This window comes from Canis lupus, chromosome 5, assembly GCF_011100685.1.
Source record: "Canis lupus familiaris isolate Mischka breed German Shepherd chromosome 5, alternate assembly UU_Cfam_GSD_1.0, whole genome shotgun sequence".
In the NCBI taxonomy this organism is placed as follows: domain Eukaryota; kingdom Metazoa; phylum Chordata; class Mammalia; order Carnivora; family Canidae; genus Canis; species Canis lupus.
The window spans coordinates 40,102,888-40,127,571 of NC_049226.1; the positions used below are offsets into that span (position 1 = coordinate 40,102,888).

Sequence of the window (24,684 nt, forward strand, 5' to 3'; positions counted from 1 at the left end):
TTTTAACAACGGGAATCAGCCAGTCATGTCCCATCCCTTTGTTTATTATAAATGTGTGCCTTCTTGAAGAGGCCAGGACCTAGGTCATAGGCCCACATCAAGGGCAGACTGTGTCCCTGCCTGCCCATTCCCACTCTTGAGGACATCTGTCTGGCAGAGAACATACCTGGAGATGATTTTGTGAAAAGTATAGCGGAAGTCTCGGTTCCGATAGGCATAGACAATGGGATTGACAACTGAGTTGGCATGTGACAGGAGAATGGCCATGTTCATTGCCCACTTGGGTTTGTCCTTAGCCCGAGCTGGCTGAAAAAGGGTGACACAGTTGATGGCATGTACTGGCAGCCAGCACAGAGCAAAAATCCCAACAATCATGGCCAGGGACTTGGCTGCGTGGATCTCCCGCTGGATGACGGTCCTGGAGTGGTCCACCAGCTCAGTGCGCTGAAGCTGCTTGCAGGCCACCATGAAGATCTTGATGTAGATCACCAGCATTATAAGCAGTGGGGGCAGGACGCACCCAAAGAAGTTGAAATACACCATGTAGCTCATGGGGACCACATTCTCAAACAGACACTTCACGAGGCAACAGCTTTCATTCGTGGTTCCATCCCAGGGCTCCGTGCAGTTGGTGGCACTGTCCTTACTGTTCCACCCCAGGAATGGAGTCAGTCCAATGCCAAAGGCAAGGATCCAGAGGACAGCAATGACTCCTCTCGCTCGAGTCCCAGTGACCAAACTCTTATACCTGTTCAAAAGAACATCATCTGTTATCATCCATGTACATTACTCTGTAACCAGAGTCCAAGACCCCACCTCTGCTTTGGTTCTATGGCCTTCCCTTAACAACCTCTCAGGTTCACCATCAACATAAAGACCTGCAAACAGGGATCCCTGGGTGGCGCAGCGGTTTGGCGCCTGCCTTTGGCCCAGGGCGGGATCCTGGAGACCCGGGATCGAATCCCACGTCGGGCTCCCGGTGCATGGAGCCTGCTTCTCCTTCTGCCTATGTCTCTGCATATCTCTCTCTCTGTGTGTGACTATCATAAATAAAAAAAAAAAAAAAAAAAAAGACCTGCAAACACGTATGAGCAACTTTGCGCTAACAAGCTCAACAAGATTTTCATTCTTGACTTACTAACTCATCTCTGTTGAGTGACAAATCATGCTCATAAGAACAAGTGAAGTCTTAAGAGGGTGCCTTCTAATTACCCACATCCCAACCTAAGAGTCTAGGTCTTCTATAAGGCACTGTTCTAGGTGGTGAGTTCCACCAGTGAACAGAATACACAAGATCCCTGCTTTTAAGGACTTACATTCTAGTAAGGAAGACACTGATGATCAACAACAACAACCATGTTAGTAAATTCTATGGTGTGTTAGGAGGAGAGGTATAGTATGAAAAAAGAAACACTCCAGGACCGTCATCCAGTGGAGATCCACAGAGCCCAGTCCCTGGTGACACTTGAACCAAAGTGACACTTGAACCAAAACCTGAGGAAGTAAGAATTGGAGCCCCCAAGAGTCCAGCAGCACTACGTGGTGGCTCCCCGCAGCATCCCCGACCACCTCCTCCAGCGCCGGGCACCGACCCCGTGGACACGGCTGTGCCCTTACGGGGCTGGGGCCCAGGCTTCTCTTGTGAGCCCAGCTATTCCTCCAGCAGGAGAAAGGAAGTCTCTGTGCCGCCTCTGAAGGACTGCTGAGCAGGAATGTGGCAGGGCCTCTTCAAGGCTTCCGTTCCCACGTGGCTGCCCTGTCGGGGAGGCTCCCTCCCGGGGGCCCCCAGCAGCTCTGGCCCAGGGCAGGCATGTCCACGTGGACAGCCAGGCGGCCAAGGCAGCGCCACAGGCAGGAGCTGCCCTCTCAGATGGGAGCCTTGGGGTCCTGGGGGAAGAAGCCTACTTGTGGCAAAACGGGAGTCAGAGTAGAAGTTTGTGTCCTGACTGCAGGTCGGGGCATCAGGCCCACAGCATAGCACCTCTGTGCCTCGGTTTCCATGTCTGTAAATTGAGAGAGAGCAGCAGGGACCGAGGGGCATGGTTCTTAGTTATATGGCCATTATGAATGCATTCCTTACTTGTTATCTGATTGGCTATCAAACAACTTTAAAAGAAGATTCTACTTGGAATACATAGTGCTTTGGCCTGGATAGGCAGGCAGGAGAAAGGAGAACTCTTAGAGTTTGCTGATGAAGTGAACAGAGAACTTGCCTCATAAGTGACAGTGATCCCTAATCTTTCCTCCTCCCTATGAGGGCAGCTCTCAGCAATGGGCAGCACAACTATGGCCTTTCCTACATACACCTGCTGGGCTCAGTTGCTCATTGAATTTTCCTTGGCCAATAAATCCCTCTATTTCTAAATCCCTTCTGCTTCCCTCCTCTTTCAGGAATGTACAGCCATTCCTTTAAAAAAAAAAGTTATTCCTGTCCATTACCCCACCAGAGAATGCAGTCAGTCCCTGAAAGATAACAGAGCAGCCTCCCTAAAAGCCAAGCACTTAGAATCACAAGAATTTAGATGTATGAGGCCACTTACTCAACAGCTCTTGCCCTCTCTCTTTTGTTGTGGACAGGATTCAACTGCAACTTAATTGAGTACAGTTGAATATACGCCAGTCCAGGGCCGAGATGAACTGTATTTGGGGTAGGCAAATTCTCTTGTACATAATGGTCTGGGGTGGATACATGAAATAGTTCTGGCCAATGAGACAAAAGGAAGTCGCTGGGGCACTTGATTTTACTTGATATAAGGAGAGACCCATGAGGAGGGCTCTTCCCCAGGCCCATCCCTTTCTGCTCTTGATGCTCTTATCGGAGGCTGTGCTGCCTAGAGCTGTAGCAACCATCTTGTGACCATGAGGGCTAGCTAGCTAGCCTGGGGACAGCAATGGCAAAGTGAAAGGAAGGAAGAAAGGAGCCCACCCAGGTTCTTGATGAGCTCTCTGAACCACTGCACCAACCCTAGAACCATCACGGCTCCACATTCAAGTTCAAGACATCATTAAATGTCTTGACTGTTACTGTTACTTGCAGTCACTGTAACCAGGCCAAAGCATACACACTGGAAGGGACTTTTCTAATCAAAACTCTCTTATTGGGATCCCTGGGTGGCGCAGCGGTTTGGCGCCTGCCTTTGGCCCAGGGCGCGATCCTGGAGACCTGGGATCGAATCCCACATCAGGCTCCTGGTGCATGGAGCCTGCTTCTCCCTCTGCCTATGTCTCTGCCTCTCTCTCTCTCTCTCTCCGTGACTATCATAAATAAATAAAAAATTAAAAAAAAAAAAAACAACTCTCTTATTTCACAAATGAGGAAACAAAGTCTTTGAGTAACAGAAGCAATATAAGAACCAAAGACCAAAGCTAGATCAGGACTCTAACCTGTGTTCCTTGTGCCAGATTATGCTGCTTCTTATTTTACTTGACTTTTTTTTTTTTTTTTTTTACTATTTTTTTTTAAAAGCAACATTAGTCACTGTATGTACATGGAGGGGGGGATCACAGGGAATTTCCTATCAGAATTCAGAACAACTGAAATCCACCTACATCTTAAAACTGCTGGATTCTTCATGTGCAGAAAAACTACTCTTAGACTAAATCGACTTAGATAAAGCCGATGGTTCTATCAGGGGAACAGCTGGTCACCACTTTGTGAACGCCCCCAAACACAGCTTTTCTTCCCTGTTGGTTCATTATTTCATTCAGCTCTTCCTTTGTACCAGGCACTCTGTTAGTCACTGGAAACATAATCACAGCCCTCCTGGGTTGTAAAGCTGATGAAAGAGAAAGTAAAGAAGTAAACACACAAACGTGTAATTACAAATCAGAATGAGTTTGGCCAAACCAAAATGAATAGGATGCAGAGAAGAGAAAAACAGGAAGACTTTGGACATAGAATGCTGGAACCTCTCAAGCAGAGCTACAGGTTCAGAAGGAATAAAATCTTTGAAGAGTGGAGGGGAGAGCATTCTAGTCAGAACAAAGTGGTAAGGCTTTCAGACAGGAAAGGATTTTACTTTCCTAAAGAAGCAAAAGGAACTGTGTGAGTGACCTAAGCTGAGGGAGGGGCCAGCTCATAGGCCATGGGAAGGAATCTGGATTTTGATATCCAAGTGCAGTGGGAAAGTGTGGAAGGCTTATTTTAAGCCAGGGAATGGTGCTGATTCCTGTTTTGTAAAGGTCATGGTGTGGAGATTGAATCTGGGGGAAGCAAGAAGAAAAGCAGATCAATGAGGAAAACCATTTTGGTGGTTCACTCAAGAGAAAATCAACGATGGTGCCAACAGATACACACTTTGGAGGGAGAACCAACAGAAATGAACTGGATGTAGGAAGATGAGCTGAGGATGAATTCCTAGGCTTTTCCCCTCCTGTGTACTAAGAACTAGTTAGTTATACCGAAATGGTATTAAGGGGACAAAGCAACAGAATGGTGGAGGTTAGTATCCAGATGAACCCAATCCATAGAGAAGATGCAGAAAAAAAGGCAAGATGATTATTAAAGCAACTGAGAATCTGAGGAGGCTGGAGGATGTGGGCCCAGGACCCATGTGGAGGGACCCACCACTGAGGCAGAAGGAAGGAGGAGAAAAGGGCCAGGATGGGAGGGGAGGTTCAGTGGCTAGAAGATCTGTGAGCGCTGCAGTCACCTCAGAGGTCACCTCAGACTTGGAAGAGCCACCCCCTGAGGGAGAGGGGCAGGCTGGGGCACTGGAGCTGTGTCAGCCAGTGGAAGAGGGAGCTTGCTAGAAAAACGTGGCAGGATGACGGCCTCTGTGGTTTCAACAGGGGTGCAGCCTCTGTGGATGAGGTTCAGGCTGACCCTGGGAAGTGAGAGGCCAAGGAAGAGCAAGAGGGATTGAACCCAGAGCTGGTGCAAACGCTGGAGCTAGAACGCTGGAGCTGGGGTGCAGGGCCAGCATGTGGGGATGACCAGAACATCAAAGGTTTGCGTCTTTCGCAGGAGGGACCATCAGGATCCCACTGTGGAAGGGAGAATGGAGAGAACCAAGAGAAAGAGCTGGCGCCCAAGTCCCCACCTGAGGCCCCGGGGTATAAGCAGAAATAAGGGAAACCGTGTTTTTGGGGGGTCAGGGGAGCCAGGGAGCAGTGGGCACTCTCAGAGCAGAGGTCAGAGCCGGCCCAGGGATCTGGGGGTGGCCGGGAGGGCACAGTGCCTGGGGAGGGGATGTAGGACTCTGGGTCCAATCAGCCCGCAAATGTAGAGAGCACTGCGGGATTGAAATTTTTTTTTTAAGATTTTATTTATTTATTCATAGACACACAGAGAGAGAGGCAGAGACACGGAGGGAGAAGCAGGCTCCATGCAGGAAGCCCGATGTGGGACTCGATCCTGGGTCACCAGGATCACACCCCAGGCTACAGGCAGTGCCAAACCGCTACGCCACCGGGGCTGCCCTGTGGGATTGAAATTAATGGATTATTCTGAGGCCCTGAAATACCTGCTAAAGCTGAGACTTAGTCACATCTCCACTTTCACCTTTAACACACCAACAGCGCGTGCAGCTTTAAAGGACAAAAACAAAAGCTCCCCATTCCTTTCTTCATCTGAAACAAGTCTTCCTCCCTCATTCCCTCCCAGCTGGTCCATAGCTGCCCATCCAGGCAGCCTCTGAGCCAGGCGCCGGCAGACGCCCCCTGCCCGCCTGGCAACACCGAGCCCGCGCCTGCCCAGCGCACGCCGGCCGTGTCCCTCGGCCCGCTGCTCTCTCTCCCTTTACAGATGTGGAAACCGGGGCACAGGGGTGCTATGCGGTGGGCCTGCTGCCCGACCCACAGTCGGGACACAAACTTCTACTCTGACTCCCGTTTTGCCACAAGTAGGCTTCTTCCCCCAGGACCCCAAGGCTCCCATCTGAGAGGGCAGCTCCCGCCTGTGGCGCTGCCTTGGCCGCCTGGCTGTCCACGTGGACATGCCCGCCCTGGGCCAGAGCTGCTGGGGGCCCCCGGGAGGGAGCCTCCCCGACAGGGCAGCCACGTGGGAACGGAAGCCTTGAAGAGGCCCTGCCACATTCCTGCTCAGCAGTCCTTCGGAGGCGGCACAGGCTTCCTTTCTCCTGCTGGGGGAGCAGCCGGGCCCACAGGAGAAGCCTGGGCCCCAGCCCCGCAAGGGCACAGCAGTGTCCACGGGGTCGGCGTACACACGGTCAGCGCCCAGTGCAGGGAGGTGGTCGGGGATGCTGTGGGGAGGAGACAGGTGCCCGTGCCGAGCCAGACGCTGGAATGGGTGGCCCCGGGGGCTCCCTGGCGGCTCCCCAAGACTGCAGTAACCTCCTGGCCTGTCTTCACAGGTCCTACTGCCAGCTGCTGCGCCCCCGTCCCCTTCCTGAATGCCTCCCCCCCCACCCCCGTGGGTTCCACGCCATCGTCCCTCTACACCAGGGGCTCCCAGAACATCCTCCTGCGTGTGCGTGTGCACATGCGTGTCCCCAAAACATTCCCAAAAAGCAGGGGCCAAGCTCCCTGCGTCTGCCCCTCAGCAGTCCTGCCCTGCTGTGGGGGCACGGAGCCCAGGTAAGCCCGACATCTGCCCAAACACGGGGGTGTAAACAGATAAAAGGCAACGTAGGGGTGAACAAAGGGAGCGTAGGGGTGAACAAAGGGAGCGTCAGCAGCTTCACTGCTGCTTCATCGTTCCAAACAAGCAGGCCAGAGTCGTGTTGTCCCCCACCCCCACCAAGGGGCCTTCTGGGAAGGTTCACACTCCGGGAAGTGGCCCCGCTGCCCCGCTGGGCCCAAAGCTGTGCTGACACCCACCCGTTCCCCATACAGAAGGGGCTGGTTGGCTAAGGAGCTTGCCAGAAAAACAGTCACACGGAGGGAGTCAACAAAGGGAACAGTGTGGATGCTGAGGTTACATAACACAAAGCGGAATCACCCAGTGCCGCATAACAAGTGCTGGCCTATTTCTGGGGCAGGGTCTCCTCCCTCCTGGCTCTGCCCTTGTGCCTTCGGCTGGGACCAGTCCTGCTCGGGAGCTCAGCATGTGCCCTGGGGCGGAGTGCTCTGGGTGGTGGCCGGGGCTGTACCAGCCCTGCCTCTGCGCTCTGGCATCTGGGAAACGGTGACAGAAGTGCTGCTGCTGGAGCCTCTGACACAGAGACGATGTGATCAAAGCACTTGAGAGAAACACACCTTTAGGTAAATGGCATGGAGCTCTGTCGCCATTTCTTAAATTGCCTATTGTTTGTTGGAGGACTTTTTTCTTTACCTTCTGTCTAGCTCAAGTTTCAGTCCTCTGTAATACAAACATTTCTGCTTTAAGGCACGTGTATATACATTTTCAGAAGAACTATATAGTCTCTAAAAGTGCACACGAATAATAACGGGACTTAGGTAAAAATCGAGTTAGGACAGACCCTTCAAAGCCTACAAGATGTTGGAACTAGAGCACTGGCAACTCGGCTCCCCAGGCAGGCAGTCCAGCTCGGCTGGAGGTGCCACAATGAATATTAAAAATGCACCCTTAGAAAATCTCATGGAAATTCTGGCAAAACGGTTAAGTAGAGCAAGGCTGATGAGTGCCAGGACGACGCAGATGAAAGAACTGCTCTAAGCCAGGGGACTGTTGCTAAGTAGGGCACAGTGGGCAATGTGGCCTGCCACAGCCACGACCCACAGGCTAGGATGTGGCTTTTTCAGGAAGCAGGCCCACATACAGGCCCTGCTGTGTCCTTGTGCCTCCTCGTTCCCCTCTGGGCTCCTGCCACAGGGAGGTTACAGGGAGGGCTTTTTCCTTTCCTGCTGAAAACTAGAAGGCTCCTCCCACTATCCCATCCCCTTTTAGCCTAGGCCAAACCACAGCTGAATGAAAGCAGGGTGCACCAGACCCACATTGTCCCACTGCCATGTGCCTGAGCTCACATTACAGAAGTTTACACAGAAGCAGAGCAGTTGTACCCCACAATTCCCACGGTGCCCCTCCCCAAAGCCCCCCACAGAACCATATTTTATGTCTCCTTCCACTGGAGCACACACTCCTTCATGGCAAGACTATCTCGTTCCCTGTTGAATCCGAAACACCAACGATGGGCCTGGCACACAGTGCTGAATAGAAGCCTGAATTTACAAGGAGAGAACAGAACAGGTCTTAATCACATAGACACGTTTAACACCCACTTGGTAGCTCTAAACAAAAAAGGCCTGGGGCAGGTGAACGTGTCTTGAGCTTCAGCTGATATAGTTCACAAGAGGCTATCTGTGGAAGAGCAAAATCTTTATGCTGAGTAGCTGCTTCAGATTTCTCATGGAACCAAATGGAAAAGGTTTTTGGAAAGTTGTCATGGACAGGGACGCCTGGGTAGCTCAGCAGTTGAGCATCTGCCTGCAGCTCAGGGTGTGATCCTGGGATCCTGGGATACAGTCCCACATCGGGCTCCCCTCAGGGAGCCTGCTTCTCCCTCTGCCTGCGTCTCTGCCTCTCTCTGTGTGTCTCTCACGATTAATAAATAAAATATTTAAAAATAAAAAGTTGTCATGGACAGAAAAACAGAATTTGAATAGCACTGTGTCTATTACAGACATAGAATACAACATAGCCAAAGAGCTTCCCACAAAGAAAATTTAAGACCTGGATGACTTCACTAATGAATTCCTCCAACACTTGAGAAACAAAACCATTCTTAAACAAAACAGTGGACACTCTTTGGTTCTATTTATATGAACTTCAGGTCTGGGAATAGGAAATGTATTGAGGGCAATCTGTCCTGTTCCTACAGTCTGTGACTGTCCTAGCTCTAGTGTGGAGGGCAGCATGATACAAGAACAGCGCCTGCAGGCAGCCCAGGTGGCTCAATGGTTTAGTGCCGCCCGAAGGGAGTGATCCTGGAGACCCGGAATCAAGTCAAGTCCCAGGTCAGGCTCCCTGCATGAGGCCTGCTTCTCCCTCTGCCTCTGAGGAGCTTGACGTGGAACTCGATCCCGGGACCTCAGGATCATGCCCTAGGCTGAAGGCAGGCACTAAACCAGTGAGCCACCCAGGGATCCCCTAAATAAAATCTTTAAAAAGAACAGCGCCTGCTACCCACCAGATGGCAAGCTGTGGTCACCAGAACCTACTTTCAGGCTAAGTGCTTCTGAGGCCATACCCTCAGCTACTCTGGTTCTTGGGGGCAGTTCTCACCTACGCTCACACGTTCAGACATGTCTGAATCCCAGTGGTGGACCTGGTAGGGTACTGAGCTGAGCCCACTGCCACATGTAAAGGTGGTCAGAAAGAATGCCAGTTGTCCTTCACAGTCACCCAAGAACAGTGGGCAAAGAATGCAGGTGGCAGAAAGGAAAGGTGTCAGCACTCCTCACTAGCTTACTATGGCAAGAAAACAGTCCACAATGGTCTCATAATGATTCAACCCAATGACAATGAAGATGGGGACCAGGACCAGGTATCCCAGAGTTCACCTATGAGGCTGTTTTTTGGTGAGCCTCACATTTTGGTTCATGTATTGGGGAAATAGGGGGACTCAGAGACAGCCTGCAGTTGCTGGACTCCAGACTCTGATTTTCAAATGAAATTAAGATTCCCTAAGAGAAAGGACCCCTGCCTGAAAACCAAACCAGAGAATAAAATGATACCCTGTCTTCTCCCCTATAAAGTACCCTCCCTCCCATGGCTAAGGTTAAAATATACTGCGCTTCAGATATAACATTAATTGCCAAAAGCGATTGCCCTCTTTATATGTAAGCCATCAGTTTAGAAGACATCACGAGGTACGTAATATTGATACATCCCCTTACTGGTGATAATTCATTTGGATCACCTGGTTACTGTAGCATCTACCAGATTTCTCCACTGTAACTATTTTCTGTTTTGTAATTAGTAGATCTCTTATAATAGATACTTCTATTAAATATCTTGCTCCTCATCAGACTTTCACCAATGAGTTTTAGCACCTATTGATGATTCTTGCCTGCACTAGATTACTATGATAATTGCCAAATGTTGATTTCCTTAACTCAGGCATTCCTACTCATTAATTAGATGGCATTCTACTGTAAGCAAGAATTCTTCCAACTCATTATTAAAAAAAGAAACAAAGAAAGACAATCGCCCGGTTCTGTTCACTGTGAGGGCCTAGGAGAAATGACACTCCAGCAGCAATGAACACACTGACCCAAATCTTGGTGTCTAAGTACCATTCTCTACTGAAAGGAAACAGGGCTCCTTGGAGAAATGGCTGCTCCCAAAGCCAGAAAATACAACGTGAGCTCGAAAAACCTTTTTTTGATAAGGAAGAGCAGGGAAAAAGTAAAATTCCTTTTTTATGAAGAATGGCAACTGATAAAGGTAGAAGGAATGAAAAGAAAGAAAACTGCCATTTTACGTGGTAATAACTGGCTCAGGCAAGAATCATCAATGAGGAAACATACCTTTATGGTGACAAGTGCTGGCAGACATAGCTGTAACTAAGTGATCAGAGTTAACATAACATTGTGCAGCCAGTACTTGCACGGTGAGAGAGCTGGGACCTTATCCTAAGGCACGGGAAGTATTAGGTAAAGAAGGAGGAGCGATCAGGTCTTCATTTTAGAAAGACTGCTGCCGTGTGATGCATGCGTTGGGAGGGCAAACTCGGATGCAGAGAGATCAGATAGGAGACTAGATGGGACCAAAATGACTAGGGAAGGAATTTAAGAAATCCAACTGAAAAAGAAGGGGGGGGGGATGCAACTGACAGGACCTATTCTAAAATGTCTTTCAATAAAGCTTTATAGTTCTCTGTGTTACATATATAAATCAAGCAAGCAAGCAAGCAGCTGAGGTCCATCCCAATGGGGCTTCTGTGGACCTACATCGTTGGGAATGCCTCATACAGAATACATGTGGTCTCCTTTATTCCCAGAACTATGTGTTGGATCTATGGGAAAGAACTACAGGACATGGATCATCTAAAATCTATGAAAGACCTAATAGTCACATTTTTTTTAAACCTCAGGCATTGGTGTATCCCAACAATCTGTACAATTCCAGGAGGTGACAGTTCAGGGATGGGCATGATTTGAACTTATTCATATGTTTAGGGGGTGTCTGAAGTTGAGAACCAGGCAGATCCATCCATTTTCCTAAAGAAAGCAGATCCCAAAGTTTACAGGTAGAGATCTTCAAAATACATCTGTATTCAAGTGGAGATCAAAGAAGTTCAACTGAAAGAATTGTGGAGTGACAGTGACAACTGTGGATTGAACAAAACTTTTTATTTAAATAGCGAGCATGTACACATGTGAGCAGGAAGGGAGGGGCAGAGGGAGAGAGAAAATGTCAAGAAAGCGCCATACTCAGCGCAGAGCCAGATGCAGGGCTCAGTCCCACAACCCTGAGATCATGACCTGAGCCGAAATCAAGAGTCAGATGCCTAATCGACTGAGCCACCCAGTGCCCCCAAAAGTTATTTTTAAAAGGGCTATTTTGAAGATTATGATTCTGACTTTCAAAGAACTTAGGTGATAGGTGGTGGAAGGAATCACATATAAAATTCCTTAAATAAAAATTTATTGACTTAAAAAAAATTTTTTTAAGATTTTATTTATTTATTCATGAAAGACACAGAGAAAGAGGCAGAGTCACAGGCAGAGGGAGAAGCAGGCTCCATGCAGGGAGCCCGACGTGGGACTCGATCCCGGGACTCCAGGATCATGCCCCAGGCTGAAGGCAGGCGCCAAACCGCTGAGCCACCCAGGGATTCCCTAAAAAAATGTTTTAATTAAAAAAAAGCAGAAAAATGTTGGAGAGGATGTGGAGAAAAGGGAACCCTCTTACATTGTTGGTGGGAATGTGAAATGGTGCAGCCACTCTGGAAAACTGTGTGGAAGTTCCTCAAAGAGTTAAAAATAGACCTGCCCTACAACCCAGCAATTGCACTTTTGGGGATTTACCCCAAAGATACAGATGCAATGAAACGCCGGGACACCTGCACCCCGATGTTTCTAGCAGCAATGTCCACAATAGCCAAACTGTGGAAGGAGCCTCGGTGTCTATCGAAAGATGAATGGATAAAGAAGAAGTGGTTTATGTATACAATGGAATATTCCTCAGCCATTAGAAATGACAAATACCCACCATTTGCTTCGACGTGGATGGAACTGGAGGGTATTATGCTGAGTGAAATAAGTCATTCAGAGAAGGACAAACATTATATGTTCTCATTCATTTGGGGAATGTAAATAATAGTGAGGGGGAATATAAGGGAAGGGAGAAGAAATGTGTGGGAAATGTCAGAAAGGGAGACAGAACATGAAGACTCTTAACTCTGGGAAACGAACTAGGGGTGGTGGAAGGGGAGGAGGGCGGGGGGTGGGGTGAATGGATGACGGGCACTGAGGGGGGCACTTGACAGGATGAGCACTGGGTGTTGTTCTGTATGTTGGCAAATTGAACACCAATATAAAATAAATTAAAAAAAAAAAAAAAAGCAGACATGGCCATGGTCTTGAAATCAACATTGGAAATCGAGATGTCATCTTCAGAAAGCCACTCAGGGAAGTTTGTGGGTGGTAGGACTGGAGCCAAACAGGCAGTAAACCAAAGAAGGTGAGGCTCAGATTGGGGAGAGGAGCCTGAATACATTTAGTGAAGGGGAAGAGGCTGCCACACAGGAGTCTGGGGGTGAGGAACAATGCTGGACTCCCACAAAGCCAGGGGAAGGGCAGCCCAGCCCAAACTCCCCAAGCTCCCAACTCAGCCACCTACTGTGGCACTCAACCTGCAGACACCACAAATATAACCTGTGCACTTTCCCAAAGCCCCCAAGTGTGGCGGGCCTTGGAGTCACCCTGGACTCCAACCTTCTCCTCATGCCCAACCTCCAACCAAGTCAGCAAGTCCTCTGGAACCCGTCCCTGAGGATCCTATCTTCTAGCCACAAGCACCTCGCTCGGTGTGTGGTGTCAATACAGACCCACCTGGAAGTCACACAGGCCGGCTGCGGCTTCTCACACCCTGGGTCCCACCCTGCCGGGCGCCGACCCACCACACCTCTGGTCCTTGTTCCCTGACTGTGGTCCCAGAACCACAGTATTTGGTTTCTTAGGATTCTTTCCTGTCCTGGTGTCTTGGCTCTGTGGCTTCACCTATGACCCCTCTGCCTCAAAGTCTGACAGACTTCTTGGCTGGCTTCAGACAGCAACCATCCCCCTGCAGAAGTTCAGAGTTCACACGGCTCCAGTAGCTCTAGACCTCACCTCCATCTCCCGGCCTCTGTCCTGGTCATGCTTTCTTCCTTCGCACCTAGAGGACATCTGGTGACCCTAATAATGTCGGCCCCTCCTGTCCATCCCCCCTGCCAGAGTGCCTGTTTTATAATGCAAACCTGACCACACCAAGCTCCCGATTAAAACCCTGCATTGGCCTTCCAGGTCCCACTTAATTATCACTGCTCTGAAAATCCCACTTAAATGACAGTAGAGAGGAGGCTCCTGGGGAGGCTCAGTTGATCAAATGTCTGACTCTTGATTTCTGCTCAGGTCATAATCTCAGGGTCCTGAGATGGAGCCCTGCGTGGGGCTCTGCGCTCAGTGGGGAGTCCGCTTCTCTCCCTCTGTCCCTTCCCCCAGTATGTGCACATGTGCTCTCTCAAATAAATAAACAAATCTTAAAAAAAAAAAAAAAAAAAAATAGGGCAGCCCAGGTGGCTCAGCAGTTTAGCGATACCTTCAGCCCAGGGCATGATCCTGGAGACCCAGTATCTCTGCATAACCTGCTTCTCCAGGGATCCCTGGGTGGTGCAGCGGTTTAGCGCCTGCCTTTGGGCCAGGGCGCGATCCTGGAGACCCGGGATCGAGTCCCACGTCGAGCTCCCGGTGCATGGAGCCTGCTCCCTCTGCCTATGTCTCTGCCTCTCTCTCTCTCTCTTGTGTGACTATCATAGATAAATAAAAATTAAAAAAAAATAAAAATTAAAAAAAATAAAATAAAAAAATAACCTGCTTCTCCTTCTGCCTGTGTCTCTGCCTGTCTCTCATGAATAAATAAATAAAATCTTAAAAATAAATAGATAAATAAAAAATAAATGACAGTAGAGAAAACAAAAGGAAATAAATTTATAACCTAAAATTACTAAAACTGGAAGTGGAGGGTGACATCAGCAAACCAGAGATTTTAAGGAGTTTCTAGAGACCAGAAGGCAGATAGGGTCATCAGGATGGGGCAGGGCCCTGTGTCAGAAACAGAGATGGCCAGGAAGAGAGGCTCCAGTCTTGCAGCAGCAGATACCAGAATGAGGTTTGGAAGAGGAACAGAAACCAGGGGAGAGACTGCCTGTGGACCACCTTTGTGGGCTGCTTCAGTCACCCTATATTGTCCCCTCATCTCCCATGGAGCATGGACCCCCTCCACTCTCCACCCTCTCACCAAGCTGCAGGGTGAGACTCGTGATGGCAGGAAATTTGTGACACATGAAGGAGTCTGAACCACGTGAATCCAGAAAAGGGTTTTCAAAACTTATTAAAAAATTGTTAACCTCAAAAAAAAAATTGTTAACCTCAAATCAAAAGTAACAATATGAGTGCTAAAATTTATTAAAAAGGGGGTGGGGAAATTAGGGAAAAAAGTCAAGGAATTCTTCCACAGGAGAATAAAAAGTTAAAGTATTGAACACATATACAAGAAAACATTTAAAAGACAAAGATCAGGGATGCCTGGGTGGCTCAGTAGTTGAGCGTCTGCCTTTGGTTCAGGGCGTGATCCCAGGTTTCTGGGATCGAGTACCGCATCGGGTTCCCTGCATGGAGCCTGCTTCTCCCTCTGCCTGTGTCTCTGCCTCTCTCTCTCTGTGTCTCTCATGAATAAATAAATAAAATCTTAAAAAAAAAAAAAGATTTTCAGAGCTAAAGACAGACCTAAATCTTCAGATTAGAAAATTTGGCCAAGGGAATCCCTGGGTGGCTCAATGGTTTGGCGCCTGCCTTCAGCCCAGGGTGTGGTCCTGGAGTCCCGGGATTGAGTCCCGCATCGGGCTTCCCGCATGGAGCCTGCTTCTCCCTCTGCCTGTGTCTCTGCCTCGCTCTCTGTGTGTCTCTCATGAATAAATAAATACAATCTTTAAAAAAAAAAAAAAAAGGGGATCCCTGGGTGGTGCAGCAGTTTGGCGCCTGCCTTTGGCCCAGGGCGCGATCCTGGAGACCCGGGATCGAATCCCACGTTGGGCTCCAGGTGCATGGAGCCTGCTTCTCCCTCTGCCTGTGTCTCTGCCTCTCTCTCTCTCTCTCTCTGTGTGTGACTATCATAAATAAATAAAAATTAAAAAAAAATAAAGCCTATTATGGTTTTAAAAAAAAGAAAGAAAGAAAATTTCGCCAAGAAGTCTCATCCCCAATGAAGGAGCAAAACAAAAAGCCAATATTTATTTTATTTTTTTAAGATTTTATTTATTTATTTATGAGAGACACAGAGAGAGAGGGGGGCAGAGACACAGGCAGAGGGAGAAGCAGGCTCCATGGAGGGAGCCCGACATGGGACTCGATCCCAGGTCTCCAGGATCACATCCTGGGCTGAAGGTGGCGCTAAACTGCTGAGCCACCCGGGCTACCCAAAAGTCAATATTTAGACCCAGTCTTGTGAATTTCAGAAAGCTAAGCAAAGGCAAATGATCCCAACAGCTTCCACAGAGGAAAACCAAGTCCCAAATAAGAATGGAGCACACCCCAAACTTCTCAGACATCATTGGCTGCGAGAGCAATGACCCTGTATCCAATCAAACTACCAATGACATGTGAGAAATAAGAACATTTCTGGCATGGAAGATCCCCGAACGTTTATCCCCATGTCCTGAACGAGTTACCTACGGGTGTGTATACCGACAAACAAATATGGAATCCCAAAGGAGAAGGAAAACATGCAGGGCCAGGAATAGTAGAACAAGTCCAAGAGTCCAGAGAAGCAAGGCACAACAGGCCAGTGAGGACAGCCAGCAGTGGGGACAGAGAAGGAGCCTGAGGGACCCGGGAGGCCACATACTTCTAACTTTCTTTTAAATCTCCAGATGGAAAACTCACGATGCAAACATGAAGCTGACCACAGCGTGGTGTACTTCTGAGCAGCAGATAGGACCTAAAAAAAAGAATCCATCTGACCTGGTCATCAGACCGGCCTCCTTGAGACACATCAGTCTGTGATAGGAGCACACACTCGGGGGTGAGTAAGAGACACATACATCGAACATTCTAAATGGTGTTTACCGATTTCCAGTCTTCAGAAACTCTCCACAGAGTTCAGGAAACTTTAGTACGGTTACAGAATAAAATGTAAAGGGTATTAACTTCAATAATGTAAAAGTAATGGTATGATATGAATGTGTCCACATATAATTCACGTAGGAAAAGAAACGAAACAAGAAACAGCGGTTGCCTCTGATGGGCTAATCAGGAGACCACAGATCAGAGACGGCCAACTGCCCACCATTTACCCTTTTATACGGTTTGAGTTTCTTCACAACAGCAGGAATGACCTCTTTGAAAGTAAAAGCTCTATGAGGTGGGCAGTGGGAATGGTCTGGAAGACCACATTCAACCCACAGCAGTGGGAATGGTCTGGAAGAGAGAGAACACTGATGCGGAAGAAGGGAGCGCTCATGGAGGAGTACCTGGAGGGGTCCAACCCTCTCAGCAGGTGCCAGGCAGGGACAGCAGGAGGTGGACAGACACAGAGGGAAGGCTGCTGGAACGCTCGACCTTGTGTTTCCTGACCGTTAACAGACGGTGCCTACAAGTAATGGAATTAGAAATCGGGCTGAAACATGATCCACCGAAAAATACCGAACTGTAACAAAAATTAGAAGGAGCAGGGAGAAGAGGGCCTGTGGCCTCCTGTTAGCAGGGAGTCAAGAGATTCTGTTTAAAGAGGGCAGCAGTGGGGCGCCTGGGTGGCCCAGTTGGTTGAGCATCTGCCTTCGGCTCAGGTCACCATCACAGGGTCCTGAGATTGAGTCCTGCAGCGGGCTTCCTGCTCAGTGGGGAGCCTGCTTCTCTTCTCTGCTCCTCAGCCCGCTCATGTTCTCTCTTGCTCACTCACTCTTCTCTCAAATAAATAAATAAAATCTTAAAAATAGATAAATAAATAAAGATGGTGGCATGAACCCAGGGGTCACTGTGAGGGCAGTGACCCTCGGAAGAAATGCCAACAGAAATGGTCTGGAGGTGCTGTCCTGGCAGAGGGGTAATGGGGGGTGACGGAGGGGAGACTTTTGCTTTCCCTTTGATATGCTTCAGTATTTTTGAATGTTTGTTTTTGTGCACAGTGATTGATTTCTAACTCAAAACAGAACCATAAAACACACACACACACACACTCAACTCCTTCATGGACGTACAAGTGCCTTAAGGACAAACCCCAAACTCCACAGGCACCTCCAGGCCCTCCCTGACCTGCCTGCTCTCAAACCCACCCCCTCCCCCGCTGCACACACCTAAGCTGTGAAGCCCAGACTCCCCCACCTGCTCCTGTGCAGATGGCTCCAGCTCAGCTCACAATTCTCTTCCTCCCATTCACCTGGACACACACCTCCAGCACCAACCCTCTAGAAAGAACGCTGCCCCTGCCTCAGCCCCGGCTGAGCTAGAGGGCCATCCCGGCACCCGTGACCATCTCTTCTCAAATTCTTTCCAAGGTACGTTTGCTACTAGCCATCAAGTTCTTGCTGCCAGAAGCAGTGTGGCACCTGTTAGCCTCGGAGATGAAGAGCACACCTGTTCATGCCAGGTCCTGAAGGTCAGTGAGGAATCAAGCATCGGGCAAGGCTGCGCCTCGCTTCCACCATCTGAAAAGGGAGGCAGGAGGAGACCCTATATGTCCTCACCACTGTCCGTTCCCTGACATTTCACGCGCACTGGCCAGCAGGCAGCTCTCTTCTCTGCCCCAGTCCGGACATATCACTACCAGCTATAGGCTTTTCTGCCTTATGTACTATCTCAAGAGTCCTGATCACAACTGGCGGGGGTCCTCACTCATCCGCCACTAGAAGGGCCCACTCGCCTGGTTTTGGATGACTGTGGTGCTTAGTGCTTTTCCTGCAGCTGTTCCCATGATGGTGTAGGGGCTCCCAGGAAAACATGCTACTCGCCTGTGGCATCCGTGTGACCCCAGGCTAGGCATAACCATCTGAGCCTTGGTTTCTCCATCTGTGAAGTGAGGGAGGTAACAGCGTCTGCCCCCTTAAGGGTGTCATCAAGATTGATCAAGATTAGGCACATAAGGTGCAGGAAAGCCTTCGGAGTCACTGCTGTTCACAATACTAAAAATCCCAATGTCCAGAGTAGCTGAGGGCATAATTCCTTGTATCTCTCCCTGCAGTGTACGTCCCCACTGCACTCACAAGCTGACAGAGCAGACGAGGGAGACCAGGACCCCCAGGGTAGCTGGTCCGGCCAGCAGGTGCCAGGCAGGGAGGGCCCATGCATGAAGTCACAGAGAAAGGACACAGATCACCTGTCATGTGAAAATTATGCCAACTTTTGTTCCTTTACACACACTCATTCTCCCAAAGGTCAAAGGCAAACCACCCGCGCTTTGCAAAATTCTGTGGAAACGCTGCTGAGATGCCAAGTCAGGGCTACGTCCCTGCCAGGGCCGCTCTCGGGCAGGCTGGCCACCCCGCCAGGCACGCACAGAAGTGCAGGCTGTGGCCTGATACACATCAGCGCTCCTGGTCCTTGGGGCTCCCACTGCTTGCTGGGGGGCAGCTCCGAGCCATGGTCCCAGGGCAGACCTAGGTGACTGGGTGGACCCCTCCTTCCCCCACCCCATGGGTGCTCTTGTCTACAACCCCGAGTCCTCACAGCTGCCACTTCCATGTCCTCCCCACCCTGTGGCTCCCAGATGCTCCTGGCAAGGTGGGGAGGGGGGAAGTCTGGGCCCCTGAGGCTGCTGCAGGAGGGCAGGAGGGCCCGAGGCGGGTGGCCAGGATCCCGATCACATCACAGAGGGCCCTAAGGCCCGGGGACCATGTTCAGATTTTACATCTAAACCCCACAGCGGAGTGGCATTCAGCAGGGGAACGTGGCGATCTGACTTCAGGCTCAAATCCTGTCTGGCAGCATTCTGGACAATGGCTACAGGGGGGCAGGAACGGATGAGGCGGGGGCCCCGTGGGGACCCCAGGAGCTGGGCCGGACCTGTGGAGAGGACCCGTGTGATGAGGTCCAAGAAGTGACCGTCAGATTCGACCAACGGGAGGTAAACTCAGTGGCCACAGAAGTGAGAGAGTTAGACTCGTCACTGTGGAGGCCACGGAGGACGGACCAGGGGGTGGCGAGGTGTGCCACAGGTGTGCCACGAGGGAGAATTGATTGAAGTGCATTCGTACATTACTGGTGGCTTCCTGGGGCCATTGCAATAAAGCTTGCTGGCTTGAAAATACTTACTCCCTCACGGTTCTGGAGGCCAGAAGCCTACAAGCAAGGTGGCAGGGCTCTGCTCCCTGCCAGAGGCTCTGGACACAAGCTGTCCCAAGCTTCTCCCAGATTCTGGTGGCTGTCCCCAGCATCCCTCGGCCCTGCCTCCTCCCTCTCCACATGTCTTTTTTGTAAGGATGTGATGGCATTTAGGGGCCACCAGACCCTAGGACAATTTCTTCCTCTCAAGGTAATCCAGGACAAAGTCTTCCTCCCAAGATCCATATAAGGTAACATTCACAGGTTCTGGGGATTAGAACATGAACATCTTTCTGGCAGGGGTGAGGGGATGCACCATTCAACACACAGCAGTGGGAATGGTCTGGAAGAGAGAGAACACTGATGCGGAAGAAGGGAGCGCTCATGGAGGAGTACCTGGAGGGGTCCAACCCAGAGCTGAAACTCCTTCCTGACTTTACTGCAAAACAACACTAGAGGAGAATTTTCTCATATGGGATTTGTAGCTCAATTTAAAAAAAGAAAAAGGGATCCCTGGGTGGCGCAGCGGTTTAGCGCCTGCCTTTGGCCCAGGGCGCGATCCTGGAGACCCGGGATCGAGTCCCACATCGGGCTCCCGGTGCATGGAGCCTGCTTCTCTCTCTGCCTGTGTCTCCGCCTCTCTGTCTCTCTCAATGTGTGACTATCATAAATAAATAAAAATGTAAAAAAGAAAAAAAAGAAAAAAGAAAAAAAGAAAAAGAAGTTCTTATAAAAACACTCAGAATCCCCTGCTACCCTCCTACCTACAGTTGAGTCAGCTAAGGGAGGCTAAGCGGAGGCCACATTTTAACCCAAGGGACAGTCTTGCTCAGATATCAATACCTACCTCCCGGACTGGCCCCGGGTACAACCGAGAAAAAGCCTCCCTGTAGCACAGGGAACAGGCAGGGAGACAGGGTCAGGGTCCATGGTCAGGACAGACAGACTAACTCCCTCCCATTCCCTGGGCCAATCCAGCCAACCAAACACTTCCAGGAAAACACCCTCCTTCAGCTCCATTGGGAAAACAGCTGGCCTTTGACCTACTTAAGACTCAACACCACTGGAAACTGAGTCCAGGAGCAGAGTAGGGAGGGCCTCCAGACAGGGGTGAATCACACAGTCACCCCCCACCCCCAGGCTCCAGTGGGTGTTGTGGCTTGAAGGGGAACAGGATTAGATTAGGGAGGAGGAAGTGCTCCTGCCAGAAATGGCCTAAGGGTGAAGTGGGGGGGTGCTGAGGGCAGACCCCCCCACACTTCACCTTCACCCCTCCAAATTTCCCCACCAGGCACACTCCCACCTCGAGCAGCAGGGGAGCCTGCACTCCCAGGCTGCATCAGTGCACCCCCATATCTGCATCAGTGCACATGGACCCTCTGCTGGGGCCAACCTCAGAACTGCGCGGACTTCCTTCAGTTTGTGGACACCCCTCACTCTGAAAGCCTAGGACAGGGCCTGGTATGAGCAGACGCTCCTCTTTTCAAGTCCAGTCAAAGTTTTCATTTTTGTGCCCAGCATCACTTTGGGGCTCCCCTTTGCCTCTGCACTGTGAGCTCTCTGAGGTCACTGGACACCTTGGCAAACGGGTGGCAGGTGGGGACTCTGGGATCTGCAGACTTGAGCTGTGCTTACAGCTGGCCCCTCACACTCAGAGCTGTGGGGCATGGATGCTGTAGGAGCCCCCTCACACCTGTGAACTGGGCAGAACCAAAGTAAGTCGGAGGGCTGGCCAATTCCCCAGTTAAAGATACGGATATTAGAACCCCCCCACACACACACCCCACCCCAGAGATTTTGACTCAGGGGGGCCCAGTAGGGCCCTGTAATCTGCATCTTAGCCTGCTCACAGGGGGCCATGCTCCCCAGAAGCAGGATGTGCTGACAGCTGAGGGATCCTCCCCCAGGAGGCCTCAGGAGCCCTGAACACCTTTACCCTTTCCAACCCATGAGGCTGGGGGTTGGTGCCACAGGGTCAGGGCAGATGCCTGAGCCTTCCGGGGGTGGGGAGCTGGGGCTGCTGGCACCCGCTTCTTCCAGACCTCTGAACTCTCTTGGGAAGACCAGGAGAGCAGGAAGGGGATGAGCTCCCCAGGGCCTCTCAACTGACCATTCTTCCCATTCTACTCCTGTATCTCCTTCTCCTGCCCTTGGCAAATACAAAGAACTTAGGGGCGTGTGATTCACATTTCTTTCCCCTGAACACACCCACACCCCCTTTCTTTAAGACCCCGCCCAACACAAACCAGGACAAGAACTAACAGATTTAAACTTTTATGGAACTTCCTGCTGGCTGGGGCACAAGGAATTCTTCCGTTAACTCCCAGTGAGCTGGATGGACCTCTGCTTGGAGCAAGGCCAAGAGGCTTCTGTCGAATGGGTACCTCAGGCTGGGAGTTTGAGACTGCCTGCTGGATGCAAACAGTCCAAAAGTAACCAACATGAAGACCAAGAGGCAGGAAGGGTCTTAGGGGACCCCTAAGAGACTATACCATGCTGCCCCAAGCCTTGGAAATCTCTGGGCTTTGTCACCTAATGGGATGCATGAGGCCTCCTGCTCAGATGCCAAAGGCAGCAGCAGGTGGAAAGACCCGGGCAAGCAGGAGGTTCCTGTTCCCACTGGGATCCAGGACACAACCCACAACTACCAGGTTCAACGTGCCTGCCTGCTAAAAAAGCTTCTAGAAGCATTCTCTCTGTCAATTCCCTCAAACACATTTCCTTTACAACCACCAATTTACTGCAGACAGACAGCTTCTGCTTCCAGAAACAGCAGTATGCTTTCTACCTGCATCCAGGACACTGACACACACAGGCCTGTAAGACAGGCCAATGGCACAGCGTGAATACGGTGCCAACTCTGAGTCCAAGTCCTGGCTATGACACTCATTCCAGATGCATCATTCTGAGCAAGACTCTAATCTCCCAGAGCCAACACCCCCCTCCCTTTATCTACAAAACGCAGATACTAGAATCTGCCCTCTGAACTACAGCAAGAACGAAAGGATAAAAGTATAAAATAAACTGCCTCGGACTTGGACATAGTTGGCACTCAATAGAGTCCTTCCCTTCCCTCCTACTCTGTGACTCAGTGTCCCTTCCCAGCTCCAAACCCAAAGAGATCCAAAGAGATCCAAACCCAACTCAGAAATGCCAAAAGAGCCCAGGCACGGAAGGCAGTAAAAAAATTCAATAAACCCTAGGGCTCCCTGATACTCCTGCTCTCAGGTGCTCAACTTTGAAATCCATCATCAGCTACAACCGGGGTGTACTCCCACTGCTGGCGGCTGGCTCCATCCCCTGAATGCTCCATTTTCCTCTTGGGGCGGAAGAGACCACCCAGAAGTCCTCGTTTTCTGAAGTCCCTGCTGCGACGCGGCAGTGCAAGGTAAACAAGACCACATGCCACGGACATGCGCGCCTCTGAGGCTGCTCGTGTTGGCCAACGGGGCGGGCGCAGCACTTTGACTCTTTTAAAAAGTACAGAGAGGTGATAGGGTCCCCGTTGAGCCGCAGGCACGGGTGTTCCTAACGTTCCCTAGAGTTTACGGGACGCCCCTCCCACCCCATCCTACCCCCGGGTCGGGCTGGCCCGCATTTTGCGGCAGGTACCTTCCGAAGTTGGGTCTTCAGTAGTGTCCATCCTGACACTGCAAGTCCCAGCCCAAAGCTGCCCTGGACCTCCCGGGCCCCCCAGCACTCCCAGGGCCGCACCCAGCCGCCGCTCTGGCCCCGGGCCTCGGCCGCGGGAAACCACCGAGAGGTTGGAAACAGTTTTCGCCACAGAGGCAGAGACAGCATCGCCAAACCTCCCCCGCCGGGGCCCCCACCTGCACGCTGGGGGCGGCGCTCTCCCCGGAGTTCCCGGGGGCGACCAGGGACCGCGCTCCCCAGAACTCCGAGAGTTGTGCCCACGCAGACCCCTCCTTAAGAACACGTGCGCATCCGGGGAGCAGAGGCCTCCAGGCTCCGGCTCCGGCTCCGGCTCCGGCTCCGGCTCCCGCTCCGAGAGGGTCTGGGCAGCCCGGGCGCACGTGTCTCCGGATGGATGGCCGGCGTCCTCCCGGCTGGGCACCCGAGCTCGGAGCGCCCCGCGCGCCCGGGGCCAGCAAACCCGGGCCTGGAGCGGGCGCTCCTCGGCGGGGGCTTCGACGGAGCCCCGGGGTCGGGGGCGCCGCGCCTCACCTGAGCGGGACGCGGATGGCCAGGTACCTGTCGACGGCCACGGCCAGGAGGCTGAAGATGGAGCTCTGCGTGAGCACCAGCACGAAGCAGGCGAGGAAGAGGCAGCTGTGGAAGTCGGTGCAGAAGCCCAGGCTGATGGTGATGGCAAAGGGGATGGCGAACAGCCCCACGGCCACGTCGGCCGCCGCCAGGGACACCAGGAAGTAGTTGGTGGGCGTCTGCAGCGCGCTCGACGTGCCCACCGCGGCGCACACCAGCACGTTGCCCGCCACCGACAGCGCGGCGATGGCCAGCTCCAGCGCCACGTACAGCGCGTCCTGCGCCTCCAGCGGCATGGCCGGGCCGACCGGCCCCGGCCTCGCCTACCCGGGCCGCGCTGGGCGCGGGGCAGCCGCGTGGGCCCCGCCGGGCACGGCCAGGGCGCCCGCACTGCGCGTCCGCCGGTCGCGTCTGACCCGCGGGGCTCGGGCGCTCGGGGCCGGGATTCCGGGGGCGGGACCGCGGGGAGGCGGCGCCGCCCATTGGCCGGCGCGCCCGCCCGTCTCGGACCCCCGGCGGAGCGCCGCCCCGCCTCCCCAGCCGCGGACCCGTCTACGCCCGCGCGGGGCCACGCGGGGCTCGGCGGCGCGCGGCGGGGCTCGGGCTGCGGCCCCCGCGCGTCGTGTGGTGGCGCTCTGCGGCCCGGTGCGGTTCCCCAACTTTCCCCGAGGCTCCAGCCGTGCGCGTGTGTCCCGGGCGGCCGCACTGTCCGCCAGCCGGCGCGGCGCGCGCAGAGCCCCGAGCGCCCCGGGAGCGGGACGGGACTCTGCCCCGGGCGCCCCGCCAGCGCCCCCGCCGGCTGCGGCGAGCTGAGGACCTGAAGCCTGGGGGGCTCCCCGCCATCCCTGGGCACCCCACCGGTCAGGATGCCGCGGAGGGTGGGGGCTGGGGGACAAAGGGCCTGGCCTGTCTCTTCGGGTCGCGACACCCAGACGGCAAGGATCGCTCCGGAACGTGCGGCTCTGCGCCCCCTCCCCGCCTGCACCCCGCTTGCAGGTCTCCCCAGTCTCACCTGCTCCTCTGTCCTCCGGCCACTGCGCGGGCGGCTCCAGCTCTGCCTCCACCTTGAGACGGGCT

The 24,684-nt window shown here is 52.2% G+C and overlaps 1 protein-coding gene and 1 non-coding gene across 2 annotated transcripts; one reads left to right on the plus strand and one right to left on the minus strand.

Annotated features, from left to right (window-relative positions):
* Positions 1–84: 84 nt before the first annotated feature.
* Positions 85–23,903, minus strand: ADORA2B (adenosine A2b receptor). Its single transcript, NM_001002944.1, is given in 2 exon segments — positions 85–748; positions 23,569–23,903. Coding segments are annotated over 2 exon segments (999 nt in total).
* LOC119872064 lies at positions 10,779–10,906 on the plus strand. The gene has a single exon (XR_005360264.1). It is a non-coding gene; the product is annotated as a small nucleolar RNA SNORA18 (small nucleolar RNA).
* Positions 23,904–24,684: the final 781 nt, after the last annotated feature.